The sequence below is a fragment of the Caloenas nicobarica genome, chromosome 4 (genome assembly GCF_036013445.1).
Source record: "Caloenas nicobarica isolate bCalNic1 chromosome 4, bCalNic1.hap1, whole genome shotgun sequence".
In the NCBI taxonomy this organism is placed as follows: domain Eukaryota; kingdom Metazoa; phylum Chordata; class Aves; order Columbiformes; family Columbidae; genus Caloenas; species Caloenas nicobarica.
This window is the reverse complement of record NC_088248.1, coordinates 70,651,038-70,677,178: the sequence shown is the minus strand read 5'-3', so window position 1 is coordinate 70,677,178 and position 26,141 is coordinate 70,651,038. Positions and strand designations below refer to the sequence as shown.

The 26,141-nt window shown below is 39.1% G+C and overlaps 2 protein-coding genes across 6 annotated transcripts in view; one reads left to right on the top strand and one right to left on the bottom strand.

Annotated features, from left to right (window-relative positions):
- Positions 1-25,058, bottom strand: part of LETM1 (leucine zipper and EF-hand containing transmembrane protein 1) — a 29,393-nt gene extending 4,335 nt beyond the window's left edge. Inside the window, exons 1-13 of one of the 5 annotated variants that reach the window (XM_065633807.1) lie at positions 24,931-25,058; positions 21,674-21,731; positions 19,092-19,548; positions 14,434-14,577; positions 13,342-13,479; positions 10,196-10,399; positions 9,256-9,375; positions 8,524-8,655; positions 7,763-7,933; positions 6,990-7,145; positions 3,962-4,096; positions 3,000-3,190; positions 923-1,079 (exon numbers count right to left, since the gene is read on the bottom strand). In XM_065633807.1, the coding sequence (XP_065489879.1) occupies positions 923-1,079; positions 3,000-3,190; positions 3,962-4,096; positions 6,990-7,145; positions 7,763-7,933; positions 8,524-8,655; positions 9,256-9,375; positions 10,196-10,399; positions 13,342-13,479; positions 14,434-14,577; positions 19,092-19,548; positions 21,674-21,731; positions 24,931-25,009 (2,142 nt within the window). In that variant the 5' untranslated portion in view covers positions 25,010-25,058. Of the gene's footprint in view, positions 1-922; positions 1,080-1,148; positions 1,701-2,999; positions 3,191-3,961; positions 4,097-6,989; positions 7,146-7,762; positions 7,934-8,523; positions 8,656-9,255; positions 9,376-10,195; positions 10,400-13,341; positions 13,480-14,433; positions 14,578-19,091; positions 19,549-21,673; positions 21,732-24,930 lie in introns of those variants that run through there. The other 4 variants (XM_065633810.1, XM_065633808.1, XM_065633811.1 and 1 more) reach the window with 4 other exon arrangements.
- Positions 25,059-25,118: 60 nt separating this feature from the next.
- The window catches only part of NSD2 (nuclear receptor binding SET domain protein 2), a 102,490-nt gene continuing 101,467 nt past the window's right edge, over positions 25,119-26,141 (top strand). The window contains exon 1 of the mRNA XM_065634925.1: positions 25,119-25,212. The gene's annotated coding sequence lies outside the window, so the exon portion shown is untranslated. The remainder of the gene's footprint in view (positions 25,213-26,141) is intronic.

The following is a 26,141-nucleotide window of genomic DNA, read 5'->3' as shown; positions in this document are numbered from 1 at the left end:
GAATGTAAAACAAAAAAAATCATTTAGCAGGCACTTCTACATTCCTTTATATAGCCTTTTTGTATAAATGTGTTCTTGGCACAGCTCCTCAAGTTCCTAGAATTATTCTGCATTATATGCAAAACTGAGAAATACATTTAACCTGTGTTGCTAAATGTACAATGGCTATTCAGAGCAACAAGGAAGATAATGACCACTGGGACAACTTCAACAGAGACAAAAATGTGTTTCAAAAGGCTGATCCTGTATTTTCTAGCTGGCCACAGTGTCCTCACTTTACGCACTATTTCTGCATTGAGCAGGAAAATGACTTGCAAAGAAGTTTCAAGATATCTCTAAATTTACTGAGTAAAAAGGCAACAAGAAAATAAAGCAGACATGCAGAGAAAACCTGAGAATGTTCTGCAAAATAAGAACAGTACAAAGCAGGCAAAGAATACAAGTCATTTGCAATGGACCTAAAGAACACCCGATGGTCTGATGTCTTTCAGGTAGAATATACAGGTCTCAAGGAAAAATTTAAGGTATACAAGGAGGCAAGAAAAGCTATTATCTTGTGTTGACATCAACACAAGACTTTGGCTGAGTAGCGGTACCCCTAAAATAGTTCTTCTAAAGCCCCTTCACATCCTCTTGCTCGTTCATAAGCAGCATAACAAAATTACCGTATTTTACACAACTTTATATACGCATACAGAAAAACCTAGAGCTTCAACGGTAACGTGCGTAACAGACACAGGATAAAGATTATTTTTTTTTTCTCCACAAAAATAGCCACATAAACTCTGAGGATGCTAGTACGTATTGTAAGATCTATCTACAACAAATTACCAAAAACCTCAAGTAAAGACTCTTGCCAAAGACACCAATATGAATTTAAGTCAATTTAAGTCAAAACAGGTACAACAGTCCACAAACTTACCTTAACAACATTATCTATATCGATTTTGCCATCCTTGTTTTCATCTAGTGCCTCTGCAATCCTAATTAGCTTCTCCTCTGGAATCTTCTGAATTTGTTTCATCGCACTAATTAGCTCAGCGATACTGATGAGATTCTCCCTGAAGAGGAAGCACAATCTGTACATGGCAAGCAGTTACTCCAAAGGAGTAAAGTTGACAAAAAGCAGTACTGAAAGTCACTACACTGCAGGTCATTTGTAAAAGCATTAATTAGTAATTTATAGTCTTGAACTGAATGCAAAAAAGCAAAAATGAGTTATTGATCAGTAAGTAGATTTTAAATTAATCCTTATCTTACCATCAAATCTCACATTTTTTGCTTCCACGTGCTTTATTACACAAATACAGGTATTCTGTAGCATTTGAATTAAAGTTTCGCACAGTTTCTGTGTTCCCCCCGTCTACCAAAGCCGCGATGCCATGCGCTTGCCATCCTTTTAGATTTACAGAGGCTGGCCCATACAAACTTGATGCAAGTCACAGGAAAACAAAAGCTGAGAACTAAGCGCTTTAGCAATTTGGCCGTTTCATTAAAACAGGTTTTATTTGCTCATAGCAAGGAATGAACTTTGTAGAAAAAAGGACTAAACTTGACATGATGACCAGTGTATTTCAGGTGTTTCCACACTCTGCTTACTGATCTCACAAAGCTAAAGTTGTCTGTCTTTGCAGCCTAAAGCCTCTGGTTGCCTAGACGGTTGTGTGAGTTTGAAGAACCATCTTCCAGCACAGGTCAGGCTGAAACGTAGGAGACAGTGAACCCAATAAATACTAAACAGAAGGGCTTTACCAGTATAGTCCCAGCTCCATACCTGTCCCTAACTTGTGGGCACAGACTGGTTTTTATTCCAGGAGCATTTCTCAGGCTGCCACTAAATGTCCTGGACTTGTGTCGTTTCTATGACTCCTGATGCTTGGTAATGACTGCACCAACTTCCAGGTTAAAAAACAATTGCTTTGACAATCAAGCAATATTTAAACTAATAATTTTCAGTCATCCACAAAATCATCCACAAAACCATCTATTACATAAACTTGAATTACATTCAGTAAAAGCAGATTCCATACTGTATTTTTAATTTATAAATTTGGATGGTTTTAATCAACAGCTTCTCTACAACACCATTCATATGGCTGCCTTAATCTTATTACATAAAATCTGAAACAAATGACCATTCGCCCTGGGGACTGGAAAAAAAAACAAAGTTTGGAAGTAACAAAAGCAGAATCCTTATTTCCGTTGAGGTTATTCTCTATGAGAGCTGGGAAGCTCCCTTAATGAATCACACTGAATGGTGCAAGCATAAACTAGATTAATACAACATTCATGATCACAAATTGTGAGAATTACAGCCACATTGTTGCCTGTACTATGCAACATATTATTGCCTGAAAGACTCTCCAGTAACATTAAGACCTGGAGAAATGTTGATAAATGAATTTTGCAAGGAAACCATTAAGAATGATCTTTCTTTGGAAATCTCTAAGTGTGAAAAAGTTGAAACAAAGCAAGTTTTTCCAAAAAGACCAAGTAAAATTATGTCCTTACTTCCATTAGATCTGTTCTTCCATTTCTCTCCAGAAATAGATTTTATTGCATTTTTCTCACTGGCATCTTCACTACCAACGAACAACAAATATGAACATGCTTAGCATACGGTTGCGCACCTTTTCACTCAATGACACGGGGCAAACCTACCACGTGAGGAGCATGACTAAAGGCATGATTTCATTTGCATCACCTTTAGTGCTACAGTCCTGAGCAAGATAGTAAGATACTAATTGACAGGCTGACTTTCAGAACTCCTTCAGGACTAGCATCTGGGGAAGTAAATCTGCCTTTTTCCCCCTTCCTCATTTCAACCATATTTAACATACCTTAGAAGAGAGAAAATCTACAGCACATTTTGTTAATTTTATTCTTAAATTATCTGAACATTTTAAACAATTCTTTGCTAATTTTTTTGTAATCACACATCAGACAAAAGCAAGACTGAAGATGAGCAGAGACACATTTAGTGTTCTCAAGTCACTTACCCAGCAGGAAGACTTTCGCCACCGTCCAGCTTTCCATCCACTGTCTTCTGACTTGTCTCTAATTCATTAATAATTTTGTCTATCTGACCAATCATGCGGTTCACTCTCTTGGTCAATCGCTTGCTTGCCTTTGACTCTTCCACCACCTCTTCCTGGCCAGTTTTAGAGAGCTCTTTTATCTCTTGCAAATCCTAAAAGAAACGGTCAAGAGAAAAGATTTTGTTGGCATCAATTCTCCACAATGGACACTACTGACTTAGACTAACATTTCAAGACAGGCACCATTTGTAAATGAAATATAAATGTATAGACATATAAAGCCAAACTGGAATAAGAACAATAAATTATAACACTATAGCCATTTTCATGAACCTCTTAAATGTTATTTTCCACATCTTTCAGAAGATTGGATAAGATTAACTTTACTTGAAATACCTGTAATACTGACATCTACATTTGAGAAGAAAGAACTGCAGCATGCAGCAGTTAGCACCTGTTAGTCTAGTCACCCTGGGAATAAGAGCAGCAAGAGGATTCTCATCTGGTGGGAACTACTCCAATGATTTTAACCAGGCTTTAAATACATAACAGAAATGAGGCTCTGCATTGTGCCATAAAACAGTACAAAGCTCATTCACTCAGCTACCAACTACAGAAGGTGTGTTAAACTCATTTTCACCAGGGGCCACATCGGCCTCACGGTTGCCTTCCAAGGGCCGAAAGTAATTTTAGGACTGTGTAAATGTAACTACTCCTATATTTATACAGTCCTAAAATTACATTCAGCCCTTGGAAGGCAACCACGAGGCTGATGTGAGTCCAGTGAAAATGAGTTTCACACCCCTGAACTACAGGCTAATAGTCATCCAAGTAAGGTAATCTTTAACTTTGTGGATCATTTACACAAAAACTAAACACAACCAGAGATGATGATAAAAAAACTTCAATGCCCCATTCTGTACCTCGTTATACTCCTGGATATCACCCTTCAGTTCCTCAAGCTCCTCCTTTTCCTTTGTGAGTGATTTCTTCTGTTCCTGCAGCTTGGTGCAAGCATCACTCAGCATGTGAATCTCCTCCTTAGTGATTTCCTCACCCTGTAACAGAAAATATATACAAATTATTGAAAGACACATTTGTGATTCTCCTCAAAGATTTCAGGTCTTTTACCAAAAGAGACAAACTCAAGATTCTTTTTCAATTTTTGGAGTCAATACTGTACAAACGGGCATTTTGAGGGTGATATAGAAATGTGCATTTTAATACTAATGCCAAGACCTTAAATGGCAAGGCAATACGTTTGCTATAGTACATATTTTTTAAGTGCATCACTAGTAAGGTCAGCTAATGATTCATTATGTTGGTTTTGGTTATTTGAAATTCTACCTAATTGTCCCATTTAAGAACGTTTTACTTCCTTCTTTCCCAGGTGAAAAATCCAAACAACTGAGAGGCAATTCGTTACATATAGGAAAGATACATTACACAAAACATTTTGCAGAGCAAAGTTCAGAAAGTTGAGCTGGAACAAAGTTATCTTCAAAAACCTTTGTAAGAATGAGAACGAACATCCATAGTTTGTGAGGCATACTTGTCTCTTGAAAAGCTGAGAATAAAAATCTAACCCCCAACTGAATACTTCCAAAATAAGACTTCAAGATGTTTCATTAAAAATGCTAAAATCCCATAATAATAGCTACAGTTAGCATATTAATCTTACCCAGACAACAGCTGTTATTTTGAATAGCTAAACTCTGTACAGCCACATAAGTAGAGTGTAGAAAGATAGGTGCAAACAAGGACGCCCCAAACACAGTGCAGAATGACAACATGCATCCAAGAAATGGCAGAACAGTTCACAAACTGGGCATTCATCCCCTCCATCAACTCCAAAACTGAGCATCAGTGTATGATTAGTATCTAGGCCTCAACATCACATCCATTTTAAATTAATGTTGTTTGGTTGCAAAGTAGCACTAGGACTTAGAACAATTCTGACACCAAACTTACGGAGAAGAATAAAGTGCTCAACTACAAATAAAACTCAAGGCACGCCTGAAACATGAAGAAAAGGCATACAAGAGGTTGAAGCAAGGAAGGTGACCCAGGAGGAATACAGAGACACTGTCCAAGCCTGCAGGCATAGGTTCAGGAAAGCAAAAGCACACTTAAGAGTTAAATCTGGTGAAGGATAAGAAAGGCAAGAGGAAGGGCTTCTACAAGTACATGAGGAGCAAAAGGAAAACAAGAGAAAATGTGGGCCTGCTGCTGAATGGGATGAGGAACCTGGTGCAAAAGGACATAGAAAAGGCAGATGTAGTCAATGTCTTCTTCAGTTTTTATGGGTAAGACTGGCCTTTGAGAATCCCAGGTCTCTGAGACCAGTGGGGAAGTCTGGAGCAAGGAAGGTCTACTGTCAGTGGAGAAAGATCAGGTTAGAGAACATTTAAATAAACAGAGCACACACAAGTCTGTGAGACTTAATGGGATACAACCCCAAGTGCTGGGGGAGTTGTTTTTATGTCCTTGAGAGGCCACTCTTGATTACCTTTGAAAGGACATAGTCATAAGTGAAGATTCCTGAGGACTGGAAAAAAGCAGATGTCACTCCTACCTTTGATAAGGGCAAGAAGGAGAACCTGGGGATCTACAGGCCAGCCAGGTAGCAAACTGTTAAAACCAGAATGCTCTGACCATAACAAAGCATGCTCTGGTCACAAGAAGACATGCTAATCTTAGAAATTAACGTGTTGCTTTAATGGTCGTATAAATCATATTCAACATCATACTAAGGAAATAGTGAAAGAGTACACTAAAAAGGTTTTAGAGTGTTGTGTTGGTTTGACTGAAAATGGGTCATTTTTCTTCATGCAGTTAGAAACCTTTCTTTTTCATAGCTAGCATGCTCATTATTTGGACTTAGTTTAAGAACAAGGAGGTAACACTCCAGCACAGAGCTGATGTTTTTAATTGCTCTGGTCTGAAAGCCAAGGACATTCTGTGCGCCCTGCTCACAGGTGTCGAGGAAGGGGAGGCAGAGATGGGGCAGAGCTTGACTGACATCCAGACTGATCAATGAGAGTATTCCATCCCATTAGCGTCATGCTAATTATTTAAGAGTGGTTTTGGGCTCTACCAATCTCTCTGGTTCTTCTCTCTCTCTCTTTCTGGGGGTAGCCGGGAAGTTTTGGTCGGGAAGTTTAGCCCAGCCTTTTGCCATTTTGCAGAGGCCTCTGCACTTTTCTGCCTTTTCCCTCTCTTCTCTCTCTTTGGGACCAGCTGCTGGGACGAGGATGTTTCCTAGGACTGGCTGCTCACCGTGTTCGTGAGGAATTGCCTTGAGTATCTTTTATTTCTATTATATATATATTTACTAGTAGTGTATTAGTATTTTGTTATTTTATTAAACTGTGTTTATCAATCCAAGTTTCTCCCTTCCCTTTTGATTCTCTCCCCTGTTGGGGAGGGTGAGGGAGGGGGTGAGCAAGTGGCTATCTTGGTTGTATTGCTAGCTCAGGTTAAACCACAACAAGCTTATATACACTGCCCATATTAATTTAGAAGAGGAAGTCAATACAAATCTAGTACAGTCTAGTCCAAATCCAGTTTCTTACTTAATCCTTTGGTCTCCACTACACCCTTCAAAAGAAACGCACATTATTCTTGCCCTCTCCCTCCTCATGTGTTAACTATACACAGATAAAACATGAACAGATCCATTACGTCTACAGGCAGGGCAAGTGTCCCCCAAAATAGGTATATTAGTATCAATAAAAGACAAATAAAGGAGATATTCAGAGATGTTTCGTGCCAACGTCAATTTCTGTATTGGTGCTTAAGAATATGCAATTTACTAATTAGCTGGTCTTAACTGACAGAATGTGGTGAGAGGGTTAAAACTGAAGGACAACCAGGGAACTTATGGCTCTTAGGTGGATGTTTTGAGTCTTTACATTGAAAAGTATAAAAATGTACAGTTATCCATATTACCTTAATACCTTCCAATACTGGTGCTGTATCTATCAGCGTCTCCGAACGCACCCCAGCATCTGCCCTTGCCAGTTCTCGTCCAGTATCCACAGCCATCTGACTTTTTTTAGCTTGCAGAGCAACTGCTTCAAGATCTACAGCTGATTCCACCTCCTTCTAAACGAGAAACACCCATGAAGTTTTAATTAAAACAAAGAGAACATTATCTGTATTAGCATCAAGTAAAGAATGGCTTCTCAAAACAGAAACAGTTGCCAAAGTAGACACAGACATTTTTATGTTAAAAAACTGCAACATATTGAGTGGCTTCACATTAAAATACCCATTTGCACTTAATGAACTATGCCTGTGAGCTCCTGATGCTTAATTCACCACCAAAGCATGCCAGCAGCTTTAACAGTCAAGTATTGTACAATGACATTATCAGGTTAATGACAAATAGAAAGAGTCAAAGATAAGAACATTTAAAGTATGGGGTGGGGGAAATCAAACAAACAAACCCACCACCTTTATAGAGAAATAAAAGGCTTTTCTTATTACTCTAATTGAGAGGGAAGAGAAACCAAAGATACACAAGACTGAGACAACCTTTTACGTTTCACAGTGAACCCTTCTATGTTGCACCCTGTTTTAATATTCTCCCACATCTTCCATATGTGGATATGAAGTCCAGTTTCTTGCAGACAATACCCTGAGCAGAGGCATTAACACAAACCATGCTGTTTTTTTACATCACTGACAGTTATTTCTCAATAGTTGAGAGCAGAACTTACCACGGCTGCAACCTGAAGGGCTTCTTTGGCTTTCTCTGCAGCTTCGGACATCTTTTTCTCTTCATTTTCTTTTCTGATGGCTTCCTCTTCCTGAAGTGTTGCTTCCAGCCGCGCTTTGTTATCTATTTTTTCACCTTCAACTTCTGCCACTTTGACTTGAGCCTCTTTGGCCTAAAAATAGTGTAAGAAGTCTACTAAAGTCTATATGTGTGTACATACATGTGTGTCTACATAATGTAAGAAGTTTACATATCCTTATTGACATAGGTAGCATAGGTATGCTAGTGAATACACTCAAACCTCCCCGAGCTACCCCATTGATGCCTTTCTCATAAAAAACTATTCTCTTTGAAAACAAGAACTTTCCACGCTGAAACCATACATGTTCTTCATTCTCTTTCTCTCAAGAATATCAATACTCAACTTAGATCATTCATCTCTCCACACAACATCAAAATTTTCATATATTAATATCTTTATATTGCCTGAAATGCAGACTGCTTTTTAAGTAAAGAGCATATTCTAAATCTTCTTATGCTATTATTGTCTACTGTCATGCAATGGAAATATTGCCTTTTATTTGCTTTATTCTCAGACCCCTCCACATACAAGACAACTTCTGTGTTTCAAGGTCACTCAAACCTATCCATGGTTTAACTTTTCAATGAAAAAAAGGAACCAAGAAGAAAATCAACTTCTCTAAACAGATTTTTACTGAAGATGCTGAAAGTTGGTTACAGACTATGTACATCAATACTTACAGCACTCTCTGGTAGTGTCTGAAGTGTTGTTTTGAGCTGATCAGCTGGAGAAAGGGTATCTGGAAGGTACATGGCTCTGGATAAAATAAGCAATGAAGTAGGGATTTCCTGGTTCAGGTGCAGATCTAACCACTATAAATGCAATACATAAAACAAATCTTCAACTTTTGGATTTTTTACTGTTTTACAGGTCAAGTCAAGCATACACAAAAAAGTAAATGATTTTTTTACCATTACTTATCAGTGAATATCCTATCACAGGAACAACAGAATATAAAGCAGCTAAGAATTACATAAATCACATCGAAATATAAGTAAAATTATTTGAAGAAGTATCTCAAGAAGTATCGAATGAAAATTTGAAAAAGTGTTTTGTTTCACATGCATCTTCCTCTAAACCAGGCAACACCAAAAGACAAAGAACAGATCTACTTGGAGAAGAGCTCTTTACAGAGTAATACAAATAATTAACAAGACAAACTGCCAAAATTACAAACATATTTGGGATATGTTTAAGTCTAAGTACTTATTTGCATCATCGAAACATTGTGGTCACACAGAAGAAGCCCACTGCTACTATGTACTTACACAGTACACATGACAAAGCTTATTAAGGAGAAGTTAGCCAAGACTTTAATGGGAACAGAAACAAAATGGCTTCTCAGAATCATAACAAAAATCAGCGCTAGCAATTTAAGTTCAGTCTGCATATTCAGCCTTGCAAAAACACACCTGTTTAAGCTGTTCCTTAAGACGCTCCTCTGTCACGCCAAGAGCTCTCATCCCTCGGGCACGACAAGCTGCCTGCAGTTCTTTAACAGTCAGGCTATCAACTCCTTCCTCAGCAATCAGCTGCACCAAGAGTAAAAGAAAATTTAAGATGCAACAGCTCAAAACTGAAGAACCACTGGCAAAGCACACCCACAAGTCTGGGGCTGTTTAGCCTGGAGAAAAGGAGGCTGAGGGGAGACATCACTGTCTACAACTGCCTGAAAGGAGGTTGGAGCATGGAGGGTGTTGGTCTCTTCTCCCAAGTAGCAAGTGATAGGACAAGAGGAAATTGCCTCAAGTTGCGCCAGGGGAGGTTTACATTGGATATTAGGAAAAAATTCTTCACGGAAAGGGTTGCCAGGCATTGGAACAGGCTGGTCAGGGCGTTTAGACGAGGTTCTTAGCGACATGGTTTAGTGCCAGAGTTAGGTTACGGTTGGATTCGATGATCCTGAGGGTCTCTTCCAACCAAAATGATCCTATGATTCTATTTTTACAACGGCCACTAGAGGCTGCTGTGATAACACAAAACAGCCTCCACTTTTTGAACAGTGAACATCCTACTGAAGTCTTAACAGCTCCACAACTGTAATGCCAATCTCTAAGTTAATATTTCTATCAGCTCCCTTACAAATTACACTTTCATTGAAATGCTTTTCATTGTAAAATAATTACTTTCATTGCAACTCATGGTAGATTAAAAAACAGGTCAGCTTTTTCTTTACAAATAAAGATACTTCTGATTTTAAGCTCTTCAAGCCTTTTCATTCTCAGCTAAAAAATAAGTCAATTAAGGCAAAAAAAGGAAAAAGTCTAGAAAGACATATATATGTATACACACACACACACATTACTCTTACATGGCAATATTATGAACCAGCGTCTACTTAGAATGACTCACTTTGTCATCAGCTTTTATAGTTCTCAACCTCATAGTCAGCTGGAAGCGGAGAAAGTTATTTGTCCCAATTGACTGAAGTTCCAATAATTTACAAAGTGCCACCAACTGAGGCCTGGTTAGATTGTCCAAAGTCAACTCATCTTCAAACAGTTTAGAGAACCTTAAGATCTCCTCATTACTGGGTCTTTCACCAGTTTCCCTGATCTGTAAGAGAAAATACACACACACATAAAGCTTTTCAAAGCAGATGTTATGGTTGGGCATTATTTTGAATAATAAAAAAATATTATCCTCATTTGTCAAGTACTTTGCATCAATTTTGATAATAGGAAATAGGACACAAGGAAGACCTGAAAGAAATAAAAAAACCTTATTTACTATAACAGGAAAAAGAATTGATGGTTTTGATACCACATTGTGTAATATACTTAAGATGAAACTAAAACCCAAAAACTAGATGCATCTGTATACTAATGAGTAGGTCTAAAAATACCTGCACAAATAGTTGCTGTGGAAGTCACACAGGTGAGTATTCTTTCTGGTACCATAATTACTAAACATAAAAGCACGTTAGAAGCGTCACCCTATGAAGATAAAGTGAGAAGTACGTCCAATGGAAAAAATTTTGCAACATTGGTGTCCTTATGAAACATGGATTTGGACACCTACCTATCTACATTCTCTCCACAACCACATTTGTTACAATACTAATTTGCTTCCAGTTCCCAGCTGTTCTGTGGCACCTCAACACAAATGCATTTGTACTTGAAGTTATTCCTAAATATAAACCACTGTCTGGGAAAGGACTCTGCATCCTTCTCGAGGGAAGGTTCTATGTAACTGCTTGTACAAATGCCAAGTTAAGCTTTTAGGTTATGTGTTGCCAAATGGCACTTCACAATACTTAAATCCAAATACCAGAAGCAGAAATAACAGTTCAAAGTAGAAAAAAATCATTCCCTAGTCTCATCAGGTCATAGTAGAACATTATCAACTGTATAAATGTTGATTTTTCTATTTTAAGTATACCCTCAGGTGCTTATTAGCGACATTACTGAATCCAAAATCTACAGAACTTAATAATAAAGTATTCCCAGTCACTTCAGTCTAAATAGGAAATACATAGATACCCAAAAAAACACATTTCCCAATCCCTCTACTTTTTTTAAAGCCCTGTAAAGAAAACATAAGCTAAGTGACATCAAGTATAGCCTGAAAACCTAACACTACCTGTACAGCCAGATTTATTCTGCCTACCTGTTTTACTTGCCAACTCAAATCTTTTAGTTAACAGCTACTGAGTACAGGAAAAGATAAAAATTTGGAAGACAAGATGGTTTTGTGTCCATTAACTTCCAGGATACTCGAGTAGCAGAGAAAACAACTCAGAGAAAGAAAGGGCAAAGGCCTTGTTGTTCCACTCCACCAGCTTCTTCACCACAGGAGCCAAAAATGGAACTTTAAAAACACAAAGTATTTTCTTCCTTGTTTAAACCTGAATTTTGGCAGAGTCAAGCATGTGTCTCTTGAGAGTACAAACTGAAACTTTCTAGTAACTCACTAGCTACAAAGCAACAGATAAATTCTGGAATTCTGCAGCAAACATGTTAAGCCTGTAATCAATGGTTCTTGCAGCATCTAATACTTCACTGAAGAAGCAGCTATAAAAGAATAGCAAAAAGGTGGGAAACATTTAAGCTGCTTCTTGCTCCAACATTTATTATCTATTACAGTGAAAAGGGATCAATAAGTTTGTCTCCACAGCACAAATGAGAAATACATAGCCGTAAAAAGCACACCCACACATAAGAAATACAGGGCTTGAAACTTCTTTTTAGTCATCAGAGGAACTTAGGACTTCCTCCAGCAAATGTGGAGTGATATGTCAGTTATTTCCACAGAAATTAACCACCAAATGTAAATTCTCGGTAGCCGTTCTTTCAGAAGAAAATGAAATGTTCCAAACATGAAGCATGGCAGTGGTATACACCCAGAGGCTGCAGCTACTAACTGCTTTAACTGTTTACAATTTTCTACAGATGAAAAAGAACAGAAACAGATGATTGTATAGAAGCTTCAAACTACATGGACTTCGCAAGCAGATACCAACTGGTAAAACTTGCCAATATCATTATCTGAGGGAACACAGGTGGCACTACCAACATGATCTCATTACCCCACCCTTTAAAACTTCATTTTCAGCACTGACAAGGAAAAGCTCAAACTAGTTGACAGGACTTGTAAAGTTCAGGTCTGAAATCCCCAGGCTCATATGCCTTTTTCTGTGCAAATACACACTCTCCCCAAAGGAGGGGACCACACTCGTGCTTTCAACAAAGCACCTGGTGACGGTTGTTAGCTCCATCTCTTTATTCAACAGCCTCACAATTAAAAGGAATCAGAAGGCTGAGGGGATTGAGATAAATCCTACCCTGAGAAGACTTAAGGAGGTATTTTTCACCTCTTCAGGGAATACCTACTCTTACCTACAACCTGGTGAAATTTAACTGTCAAACCTAAAGGCCATCAATGGAGGCAGCAGGTATCTGACATTTAGTCTCTGTGTCAGCAACTGCTTGCGAACAGAAAAATTTTTTACCAAACAAAGCACTTGCATTCTAGCAAAACAACAGACTATACCACATTCTAGTCAGTATCCAAAAGGATTTCAACAGTATAGTAACTGTGCATTTAAAACCTGTTTTTATAAGCAGAATTAAATTTCACCAAAAATTTAACTTTTCTCCCCACTAAATTTTAATTAGTGAATTAGGAAAGAACTTCTTTCTCCCACTTTTTACACACACTATTCAATGAGAGGTCAAAAACCACGTGAGTAATCACTGTGCACATAATCTTTTTGATGTTAGAATTAACTTATTAACAAGAGAACAAGAAGCGAATGAGCAGAAATATACTGCTTCTAGAATCAGAGTGAAAGTACCAGCTAGAACACCAAAATAAAACAGTAAAACTTCAGCACACTGAAGTATTACTTGCAAAAAGAAATCTATCCTAAAAAAACCAGTTACATTCCGCTCCTTCAAATCCAACAGGATAAAGGTATCTGATGATTACCACAGAGCAAACAAAACATCAAGCTATTTTTTAGTAGGAAGAGAAAATACATTATTTAAATTTTTTACCTTTTGAAAGAACTTTGAAAAATCTTTTGTAACGTTTCCTTTGGCTGCTTTATTTTTCAAGGCCATCTCCTCAATTGTGTCTTGAAGGAATTTAGCCAATTCCAGCTTTACTCTCAATTCTTTCTTCAGTCTTTCCTCCTGTTAAAAAAAAATACTTGGTTTTAAAAGTTCTTTCCAGAAATACGTGCACTAAATGTAACTTCTTCTGCCCTCAAACAAGCTATGTGGAGTACTTCTGCCGTAACACACATCACAAGAGGACGCTCACTCTTACCGAAGATCCCCAAATCACACCGAAAAATACGTGGATCCGCTCAAAGCTCCACAAAGCACGAGGTGCAACGCCAGAGTGAAGTGCAGCATGAGTGGCCTCAGCTGCTAAAACTAAGGTGCACCCTCTGAATTAGTAACAAAAGAAACTAACAAACTTTGGTTTGGCTAATTCCCATCTCTTGTATCCAGCACAGAATCCTACACTACATCTCATCCAAACACAGAGGAATTTATCACAGAATTAGAAATTAATCACAAATCATGATTGATTGTATTTGTGACTGACTGGGAGCTCACTATGCATGAGCTTAACATAAGTATTTCGTGCTCTGAAATTAAGAACATGTGGGGCTTTTTGGTGTTTTTTTACAATCTCTAAGCAATGCTGAGAAAACTAAATTAAACAATACAAAGTATAAGAAGCTATTTTAAATGTTAAGTATACATACAAAAAAACTTGCATCAAGAATAAGGACTACAAATGTTAAAACAAAGTCTGCTTGTTTTAATACAAACTAGAAAAAAAAGTTTCCTAGCTTTTGTTTCTGCTTTGTGTCATAGAAAATGGCAATGAGGATAGTAAAAAGGACAAGAGAAGCCTACAGCCTTGACAGTTAAGCATCTGCATTTATAAAAAGGTAAACCAGGATGACAGTGGTTCTTTATTATACGTTAACAGCGAGATCATCAAAACAACATAAAGAAGACAAAAGCATTCTCCTAATATTTAAGAAAAAATTTTCTGATTTCTTTCTTTACCAAAGAAAGCTCTAATTTTTTCAAAACATATTACTGGATCATAAATTCAGACCTGCTTACCTTTTTAGACTTTGTCTCAAATGTAGAGGGAAGCATATTGGGGAACAACTTAAGAGCTACTGGAAGCAAAAATTCCATAAATGGGACAACAAGAAAAACTAGGAAAGGGACCAAGCGGAAAAGATCGGCACATATTCGAAGAAACTAAAAGGAAAAAAAAAAAGTATTGATAAGCAGAATTTTATCTCTTTATTTCAAAAATATTTGATATGATCATCCGAATTATCCCTTAAGCTCACGTATATATATTTGCTACAAAGGAAATTTAAAGTAACACAAAAAAAGGATGTGACAAAGTCAGTTTTTAGTATCTTTTTCTTCACGTTGCTATATACTACAGAGTGCCAAAGTTTCACCAGTTTTCAACACTATAGAAAGTACTTCAAAAGCCTCACTGTGTCTCAATAGGATTATTGAACAAGTATCTCATTTAAACCTCTTAAAAGCACCTGAAAACAGGAGGTGGTCATTCGTGGTTGTTAAAGCTGCTTAACTTCTTTTATTCATCTTTACTTGTGCTCCACCACTTCTTACATGCATGAGCTACTATGGACTAAGTAATCAGGAATGAAATGAAAGATCCCTCCCCCTCTGCCTTATAACAATTGTAATGTACATTTAAATCCAGGATAATGAGCCCAGCTTGGTAGACTTTTTTAATGCTTTTTTTAAATGCTTTTCTAGAGCAGTAATCCTCCAAAGCAGTCCGATCCATTAGTTACCAAATCTCAAACTGCGTAAAATAAATTATTGTCATTCTGATTTCTCTACACTCAGAAATGTATTTATTAGGCTGTACAGTCTATAATCAAATCATTCAGTAATCCTTGGAAGCGTCATAACTTGGTTTATATTGGGGAGTGCAGATCTTGCTTGACTCTGCCTCATTTTACAAAGCAAATAACCAGTTATTGGGAATAATGTCAGTTCCTAAATCAAGAGACTGAAGGTCGGACCTACATTACAGTACACTACTGCCACTGCACTGTCATTCAACATCATGAATTGATAAACACTGTTATAATTGACAAAAACTGTCAACGGAAATGCTATTACACAAGTGAACACATGGTCCCCCCTCCATCCCTTCCCCACCGCTCATTCCAGCCCCAGGGAACAGCAGCAACCACCAGTACAGACTGCACATCACAGAACGTACAGAACCAGTGAAACCCCAACCATTATTTGCTTAGTATAAAACCAGCCAAAAATCTTAAATACAGTTTGAGGAATGCACAAATTCTACAGATTCAAAGTTTGACTTTTTTTTTGTATATAAAAAACATCAGTTTCCCAGAAGGGATGCTTTGGTCCATTGTTTACAGGCTCAAAGATGTTTCCATTCATTCCAACAATAGAAAATAAATGACTACCAGGGAGTTCAAAAATATATAAGAAAAACTGGAAGAAAATTTTAAAAGTCAGAAGAACAAGTATGTCTTCCCTAAAAAACCTTCTCCACAGGGCACACTACAGAGTTCCTATTTCTACCTAGTATCTGTTTTAGAGAGTGCACGCACGTATTTGTACAAGGCGAAATCCATATCTAAGGAAGCAGTTTTAAAACAGATTAAGCTAACCTAGTGCTAACCTGAGATAATGTATTAAGAGACATGAACGCACACCAGCAGTCACAATATGAAGGTATGCCACTGATCCAGCTAAAACTAACCCATAAAAATATTAACACACAGACAAGTAAGAAAGGATCAGTACAAACTAAAGGAGGGCGGGGAGGAGAGGTGTTGGAAAACTTGATTTAAGCACTGAGCAGGACTGCCCTGAATCAGCTTACATGAATCATAAAACTGCACCCTCTGCTAACTCAAGGAAAATAACTTTGCCCAGGAACGCAATACAATGGTTCATGATTACACACACATTACTTGGCAGCATAGCACGAAAAACTTGTGACTACTCTGTATCTGCTGCTACAGTTCACGTGTTCCACTTTTCCCTCCTCTGCAGGGCTGAAGAGTTTGTAAAGCTGATATACTTGCCACAAACTCCAGAGTGTTTGCCATCTCACTTCCACATTCTGAACCATTCTGCTGGAAAAAGCAGCACTAGAGCAATTACTTTTTTTAAAAAAGTATATTTTGCACGTTTTACTTCTCCCACCTTCTCTGCTAAGCAAAGCTGTGTGATCCTGTTGAATCCAAACCCCACCAGCAATTGTACCAGTACAATTTTGGAACTGACTTTCAGTTTAACATAAGCAATAGCTCCCTCGCATTAGCCATGCTGCAATTGCTGGTTGATGTGGTTAGATTACTTGGGTATCTTTCCATTATTGCCTCCAAAGAGGAAGGAAAGGGCAGTCAGAAATAACTCATTTGTCAGTCTGTTGGAAGATAAGATTTCTCTAGGACTCTCAGTTCATGTGCAGCTTAATACATTTAAAGCAATATGTACTTAAAATATTTTTTTTAAAGTTCAGGAGCCACATTTGCATCAAAGTTTTAAGACTTCTTTATATCAGTGAGTATACTATGTACAGACACACACACATCATTAGGTAAGATACAAGCTATATCAATGTAAACACTAATTTATACCTGCAAAATAAATTTATATTTTATTTAAAATAAAGGAATTGATACTGAAATCACACATCTGCACCAAAAAAAAAAAAAAAAAAAAAATCAGGAAGGCCAAATGCCAGACCACTACATGAATATAAAAAAAGACAGTTTTACCATCACTAGATGACAAAACTAAAGGGCAATCAAAAAAATAAATCCATTTATTGATGGAGTAATGCATGTGTGTTCACAGATAATGTATTACTTATAAAGGTTCGTGCCTTCTAAAATACAGTTGTGATCTTTCAGCAGATATATTTCCACAATATCCATATCTTACTGTTGTTTGTGTAATTTCTCAGACATATGGCTCAGCAAACATGAAACAGGCAGGAAGACCAGTGGTTCCGATCTTGCCCTCTGGAGGATTCCTGATTCTGTTTTAAACGATGGATTAATTCATCTCACTTGGTGTTCCAAGTTTCTCAAAGCTCTCAATAAGCCAGCACAAGCCAGAACTGCTACTTCCCTCCTCTCCTCAGTTACTCTTTCTTGGCACTACATAATCCTGTCTCTTAGGTCAGCACAGACTGTTATATTTATTGCTGAGTAATGTTTCAGCTGGATCAGCTGCCAAACATTTTTCCACCAGCGTAAGGAACAAGCCAAAAATAAGTAGCGTGAAGATGCTGAGACCAAATACCATCAACCAGTGCTGCTGTAGAAAGAGACCAAATGTAATCACAGCTGAAAACTGCTACATGTGCATTTAACATTTTTTGTTATTTGTCCAACCTTGCAAATATAGGAAAAAAACTTTTGCATAATGCATTAAGCTGTGATTTTTTTCAATTACACACTAAAACATTCATCTATATACCTAATTTTATCCGGAAATTATTAAACAATGAGCAAATATTCATTTTTTTATCATTTAGCAAAATGTTTGAAGGCAGAGATGTGAATCTAACTCATTGAATGCACAATGTGCAAACTGCAGAGAACTGGACCATGACTGCAAGCAGCACTATTCACTCCTGCTGCAAGAGTACATACACTTTTCACTCTCCAACATTTCTGCAAGCACATCTTTTTTTCAGCAACAGTTGAAATTAAAAAAAAAAAAAGGCAGAGACAGACTTACATATTTTATCTGTATAAACTGCTTAAACATCTTGTAATTAAAAACAGTAATATGAGAACTATTAAATCAGCATGTTTGATATATTGCTAATGAACTAGTGAAGCTGAATACCAAAACATTCTTTCGAAAAAAAAAAGTTTAAAATGATACCAGTTTTAAAATAGCTTATTATTTTGCAGTCTTTCCATATATAAGAGCTCACAAATGTTTCTAAATATCCACAGATCTTTTAATTCTAGTTGAATAAGTATATTTATTTCATCCACAAACTGAAATTACTACTGAAATGCATGTATATTATCCTAAGTTAAAGCACTCTCATTTTGCACTCCAGATTTCATCTCCATCCTCGCTTCTCTTTTCTTTAAAGTTATCAGTTGCATTTTCAGAGTTTCACAAAAGTAAGCTACATGCCGTAAAGAAAAAAATATAAACCAAAAACTTTCTTCAAATTATGTTCTTTGGACTGAAATTATCTTGCAAATATATTTATAACTGAGATAGTACTAACATCTCATTATCAATCATGCATTTCAGCCTGCAGTTTTTCTTCTGTTGACAAAAAAACCCCAACAAACAAAACACCAAGCTACAGAACAGAATTGGCACAAATCCAATCTTCACTAGAAGTGTTTTCCCTCCATTTTTCCAGCTGGAATGAAAAAGCAGAGAAACTGACCATGTACACACATGTAGCACATGGACAGGAACTTGAGTACAAACCACAACTGCTGTCCACATGGCAAAACAGATGAATCCTCTTCTGTTCCAGCTAGAAAATACCAAAATTATCTGCAATAATGGAGAACAATACTAAAATGTTTTGGAGTCAAATCCAAACTTTTCAGTATCCACGTAGGGAGGAAGAGGGAAATACACCTAGCATAATTAATTCTAGGAACAGAAGACAATAGGAATCACCAACTCAGTTCAAATAAAGTAGAGCAATCGCTAAGAATATTCAAACCAAATTGGTATTTACTCAGTACCTGTCTCCGCTCTCGACGAGACAAAGTGGTTCCGTGAAGTATTCGCCAGAGCATCCTTGCAGCTATTTTCGTGTCAATCCACAGTAATCGAAAACCATGGTAATAGTGCTTCAGTTCGTCCACAATCCTCTGCCCAAGAGATTTTTTCACAACTTCCACTTCTGTTGGACTATATACAGGACCTCCTTCTTCCAACTTCTTGCTTTTGTCCTTTAAGGACTTCAGTGACTTTTCAACTATAGAGTCATCTTGAAGGGGACGTGAAGAATGCCACCATCGAACTGGAAGATACTGGGGACCTAAAATACCCATGGTTGCTAGTGGCGTCCATGAGCCAGAAGAACTCGTAAGAGTAAAGTATATTTGTTCAGATCCTTTAGTCCAACAACAGTAGCGATCTTTTTTGGAGTATGCGTAAACAGGAGGGACACTAGTGCAATATTTAAAGTGTACAGTCCTTCAGAAGAAAAAAGCATTCAAGAGTTAGCAATGGATCATAAGCTATTTATATATTTACATGTAATATAGTTGTAGTTATATAAATTTATGTAATTTATAAAATGCATCATTTGAGAAATATCTACTGCATATTTAAGAAAAAAACCCCACACCTGTGACTCTTAAGATCAGGATGTCTATACCTGAAAAGAACGACATTTCTATTACTTCTGTTTAAACAAAACACTTGAGAGAAAAAAATGCAAGTTCTAGACTTGGAATAGGTGCTAAGTTAGAGAATATCAGAGAAATCTGATTTCATTAGAGTTCCTCTTTTACTATCTCCATAACATATCAAAACCAAAACCTGAATGTGTATTTGCCTTCAGGCAATGACAAAAAATAGGTGCAAGTGGCTCTATAACTCAGAGTAACACTTTAAAGAAAAAAAAAATGTTTATTGGACACTATAAGTATTGCAGCCAGGAGTACTTTAGAAACTTTATTATCACAAGCATCCAATTAATTTTAAATTATTTTAATGGTTTTATCCATTTAATGTTATTCAAATAGAGCTTGGTAGGAAAAAATGATTAAATTATTACTTCTCAAAGACACGTGGTTATTTTCTAGCTTAAACTAAAATTTTAAGCATCTGACCATTCACTGGTCAGATGACTGTTGAAAAATACACAGCTACACAAAACATCTTCTTGATTAGCCAGAAGATTGCACACTTGCACAGGTATTAACTAATGAGAATTACAGTTCCTTTAAGAACATAAAGTACGTATTCAAAACCAGACTAAATCACTTGCATAAATCAATCCACCCTGACTCCAAGTCATTTCCCAAAAGCTGAGCTCCAGGATCAAGTTCCACCTACAGACATCTACATTCTTTCATATGCAGAGGGGAAGGGAGCTCTGCCAGCAGAACTGGTTCCGAGTCTGCAGCGAAAAAAATTCTCACAAGAAGTGTGTCTCTCTCAACACACCAGCAACCAGCAGGATGCCAGACACAGAACTTCTGTCCCAAACTGTCCTCAGTACTTGTATTGTTAGAGTAAGGAAGTATAACGATACTTTTGGCTCTGGGTCATGTCGGATACGGCCACTAGTTTGTTTTATTTCATGCAGCAACATTACATGAACAGCAGCTTTTGGCAAAAAAAAAAAAAAAACAAAACCAAACCAAGAATTTCTGTCCCAATACTCTGCTGCTCATATAACAGACTTAAATCTGTAAGTTTCCATTTTTCCAAGAGAGGGGCCCCATACAATAATCTACTAAAAAGCAAACAGAATTGAAAATACTTTATGTATTAAAAAAAACCCTCTTCCAACTATACAGTAAGTGATATACAACTAATATGACTAAAAAATAAAGGAATTACTTTGTTTCATATCAGAGGGTTATGTCTAGACACACATCCTTATGTTAAAATGGAAACTCAGGAAACTGAAGAATAGCCTGTCTCCTGAGCAGTTAGACTGTAAACAAACTAGAGAATACATATTTTAAGATTCTAAGGAAAGGCGTTAGGAAGTTCACATCCACAAATATGCCTTGTGAACCACATCAGGAACGAGAATGGATTCTGCCAACATCCAACTCCTTAAGTTCCATAAGGGCGCACAGTGGCTGGATTTGTTTTCAGAAGAGGACACCACCTCCAAGAAGAGCCTCACCCAAGGCTGTAAACACAGAGCAAACTACTTCGCTTTAATAGAGATACAACTCAGATTATCTACATTCCTGTCAACTGTGATTTTCAAACTAGATTTGACCATATTTCCTCTACGGAACTCCACAGCAAAAGTATGCAAGAAGCCCATGATATCCCATGACGTCACCTGGAATCACTCAAGAACAAGATCAATAGTCTCTTGCTTTCACATTGTAAGTGAAACAAAAAGGGAGGAAACGAGTGAAAAAAGGAAGATCTCACTTTCCTTCTCCCACACACAACCAAGCAGGTGAAGAGAATAATACTCAGACTTTCTCTAATCTGTCAATAACATAAATTGAGGCTAATATTTTTACACTTTGTCTAGAAGATTTAAACCTACATTCTGTGAGAGTTTACTAACTGCTGGTTTTGCACAGTTTTGAGTTTAGAAAAAAGGTTCATATTTACTCACATTTTGTTTGCCAGTCTCAGGGATGTACAGCTAAGACATGCCCGATCTCCCAAGTTACCTAGAAAAATACCTATAATTAGCATTAGTTCTGAAATTCAAGACATTTATCTATATAGTGAATTGTACACAAACATGGCAGGACTGGCCCCAATTCTAAGCCCTAATGCCTCTACCCTTTCTGGCCAATCTTTTCAGAATTCACTGTAACCCAAACAAAAACGAAAGGCTGGAGTACGCATGCTGTAGTTTGTTTCATCAATCTAGGACCTACTCCTTCTGTTCAACCCTAAGAGACAGCAGGGTATAAAGGTCATTTTAGAGGCTAGTGGTCAACTTTTTCATCATTGAAGCTAAAATACAGCCTATGACAGAACATGAAGCAGACAGTTGCATCTGAGAAAATGCAGCACCTAAAGCTGATTGCCAAAAGCCTTCCCCCACAAAATACCCTAATTATTAGAGGAAAAGAGATATCTACAAAATCAGGTAGGGCATTCAGAAGGTATGGAAACAGGGAGGAGGGGAAACAAAAAAGTCCACTTACCAAAGAAAAAAAATCTCAGTAATCAAGGGATGTCTCACGCTAAGATGGGTATGATGTCATTACAGCAAAAGCTATGGCATTATGAAGTCAAAGGAAAAGGATTTACATATCTCAAGTTATATCAAACTCTTAAGAGGTACTCACTGCCACTGCAAGCAAGAAGAACTGTCTCAGACTCAAAATTCAAGCCCTGAGAATCTGCGAAGGCATTCTGATAGTCTCCAATATTTACAGTAAGGTCAGTAGCTGAATTTCTTGACCCAAGAGTCCGGTTATCTCAGAAAGATGTCCCTGGCTTTACAGAACAGCTGAGCAAAGCAGAGAAGTACTCGGAGTCTTAAGGGGTAAGTTGTAGCACAGTAACCTGTTTCTCTCACCTGAGTGCCAGGAAGCACACAAAGCCTATGGGCCAAAAATGAGAGTCCTACTAGTAAAGGACATAACCTGCTCTGGACAGGTGTCCCTAGGGGAAAGAGAGATGATCTGGAGATTAGAACTAGCTTGGAGTTTCTTAGATAAAACTCCGTAACAGCAAGACACTTAAGACACTTTCACTTTGTTTATCTCTATTTTTTTCCCAACCAGACTCATAAATGCTAAGGAAGGGTCCAAAGAACAAAATTCCAAGGTTACTGTAAAAAAGCATGCTGCCTCAAACACCTCTTGTCATACAGCCATTCAGAGCATGAATGGGCACACAGAAACATCATTTCACCAAAGGATTCTGCAAATAACTGTTAATTTCAACTCTGTCAGTTCTGACAAGAGCTCTTCTATGCTTTGCAGTGTCTGTTCTAACTATGTACCTAAGAGCCCTGAAATAAAACATATTATTTCTTCAGAAACAAGCAAGGTCCATACTCCATACTTCTAGGATAATACAGACATCCAGAAGCATCTGAATAAGGTAAATGTAGCTCACCATACCCAACAATGTTCATTTAAGAATGAACATTGGTTTGGAATGAACAATGGTTCGGAAGTATGAAAAGCAGTAGTGCCAGATAAACCATATGTTAACATATTCCTCATGGAAAAGAAATCACAAGAAACTTTATTTTTAAATTTAATGAGACTCCAGAAACAAAGTTTTAAATGTGGAATACATGTGTACTATGTTTGGAATCTTGAAAAAGGCAGAGTTTACATCAAGTAAGTCCCTACAGAAGTAAAAGCTTGCAGTGCTTAATAGCTTGATCTTTACGGGAAGAACATTTAGGATTCTTAGAAGCACTTAGCTTTAACTTAATCTTAGACTGCTTAGACGTAAAGCAAAGAAGATGAGCTAAGTAAAGCAAAACACTATACCAAAAAATTACACCATAGACTAATGTATTTATAATAGATTAACACTCCAATTAAAAGCACTGATTATATCATAAGCATACTGCAAATTATTTGGATCTACCATAGTATTTCAGTAAATGAGAATTTTCATGTGAGGTGAGATTTATAACAGGCAAAAATGTAGCCATCATTAGCATTTCTTATGCTATGCCACAAGAATCAAAGCTCCTGTCTAATTTGAAGGTAGGTGGGATTTGTTGCTTCGCTGTTTTAAACAAAGTGGATGGCTAAGATACCCCAACTTCTTGGTCAGGTCACTGTGTAACCTTGGACTAAATAAATGTCTTTACAACAGTAGCTAAAAAACCACCAACTAGAAGAAGCTACAACACTTGAGTGATTACTGGTAACCAACGAGACAGCTTGTTTATCAAAATGAACAAGAATTCATACGGTTGATCAGGTTTGCCAGACTCTGAACATGCAGAGACCCTGTTCTCAGTGACAGCACTTTAGTGACAAGTCAGGGCTCAATGACAGTGACAAACCACTGCCTGTTAAGCTTTCACTCATTCCTCGTTAAACCCCTGCCATCCCAACTCGTGGACAAAAAAAGCAACCACAAGCCTCACATACGTCACAAGTTATCAGCTGTTTCATGTCATTAAATTCCACCGCTCAAAGATATTTAAACTGCCAAATTATCTTGATTATTAATGGAAACAGCGTCACGCACTGCATTTCCTTTTCATTTTCCTAAGCTTTCAAAGCCACTTGGAAAAAGGCAAATTCACGTTTCCTTCTCAACACTAAGAAAACAACCTCATGTACTTTCTTAAAGGGTATTGAGAAGCGTGTAGGTAGTGACAACAGGACGTTACAGCCGAGCTATACTGAGAACAAGGCGGACAGGGCTGAAACATAGTAATGCACTCCTGCGCTGTAATAAAAAACATGTTTTTTTCTTCTTCGGCCAGCTGGCATTTCAGAGCCGCATTTGTCGAAGCATCCCCTCAGACCGCCCTGGCAGGGAAGCAAAAGCGAAGGGACGAGCCGCCCATCCCGGGCCAGCGCCCGGCGGCGAGGCCAAGCAGCGGCGGGAGGCGGCCGAGGGTGGCCGGGGAGAAACCCCGTGCCCGGCCCCAGAGGACGGGCCGGCGAGGACTCAGCCAGGGCCCCGCTGCGGCCCTTCCCTCCCGCAACGACCTCCCCGCCCACGCCGGGAGCCCCCAGACGTCGTCGTCGCCGCCTCCGCCCTCCCTCCCTTCCCCCTCCCCCGCAGGCCTTCGGCGCCGCCGGCAGCACAGGCCTCGCGGGCCGGGCGGCAGCTCGGCCTCACCGCACCCCAGGGCCGGGCCGGGCCGCGGGGCAGCTGCGCTTCCCTCCCCACCGCCGGAGCCGCTTGCCGGCCCGCGGGGAGCCTCACCCGGGCGGGGCTGGCGGCGCAGCGCTCGGGGCAGGCGGCAGGCCCGCCGGCCGCAGGTCTGTAGCAGCATGGACGCCATCTTGGCGCTGGCGCGCGGCTGGGCGGCGGGCTAGCGGCGGGCGCGCGGCCTGCTCATGTCCCGCCGCCCGCGCCCCGCGCTGCGCGCTGCGCTCCCCACACGCCCAGGAGCGCCGAGCCGCGACCGCCGGCCGCGTTTGCATAGCGCCGCCCCCCCCCGCGGAGCGGGGCACGCCGGGAAATGTAGTCCGCGGGGGGCGCACGGTAAGCCGCCTGCGGGCGCGGGGCGCGCAGCATGCCGGGATCTGTAGTCCGAGGGGGCGCGGCGTGACGTTACCGGGGAGCTCCGAGGAGGAAGTCGGGGCGGCGTGGCGCGGTGCATGCTGGGAGATGTAGTCCTCCCCTCAGAGCGCAGACCGCGGGCAGGGTTTATCTTCTCCGGCGGCCGGTGGAGGGGAGTAGAGGGTGGGCGACCTGCGGAGGTGCGGGCTGCAGGAGGCCGTGCGGGGCTTGTTTAGCCCAGGGGATTGTGGAAGCGGCCGTGCGGCGGGGCCGTGGCGGGACGGTCAGGCCGGCCGGGCGGGCCGTGCTCTGAGGGGCGGGCGCTGGTTCCTCACGAACCGTCCTCAGCGGTTCAGGCCGATGTGGCCAACGAGCACGTAAGCCCAAAGCACACCGATACCAGACTGTGTGTGCGATCATGTTCCCTCACGTTTGGGGCCGAAATCTGGTGTTTAGTGTTAATTAATTACTGCTTACCAGCAGTTGTTTCACTGCATGCATGTGCATTCCTTGTGCATCTCGGGACGTGACAGAAAAAAAAAAAAACTACCTGTCTTGCGGAGCAAAGATATTTTTGATATAAAACACTACATAAATTAGTCGATCAACAGATGTGCTTCACTAGTGCTGGTTAATAGTTTGGCTACAGGTAGCATGTTATTCTTCAAATATCAGTATATTCCTGACCAGCGTTAGGACCTTTTATCAAATATTTCAGTACTCTGTTCATACGGTACTGAATAGCACCATTAATTTTGCTGAGTTTTTAATGGTATAGACAGATGCAGGGAATGACCAGCATCAAACTGCAGAAGTTATAATTTGATCTGAGAATGGCGACATTTTAAAACCTGCGTATGTGAGGTTTGGGTGTTAATGCCTTCCTTGTTGTGAAAAATGAGGGAAAAGCT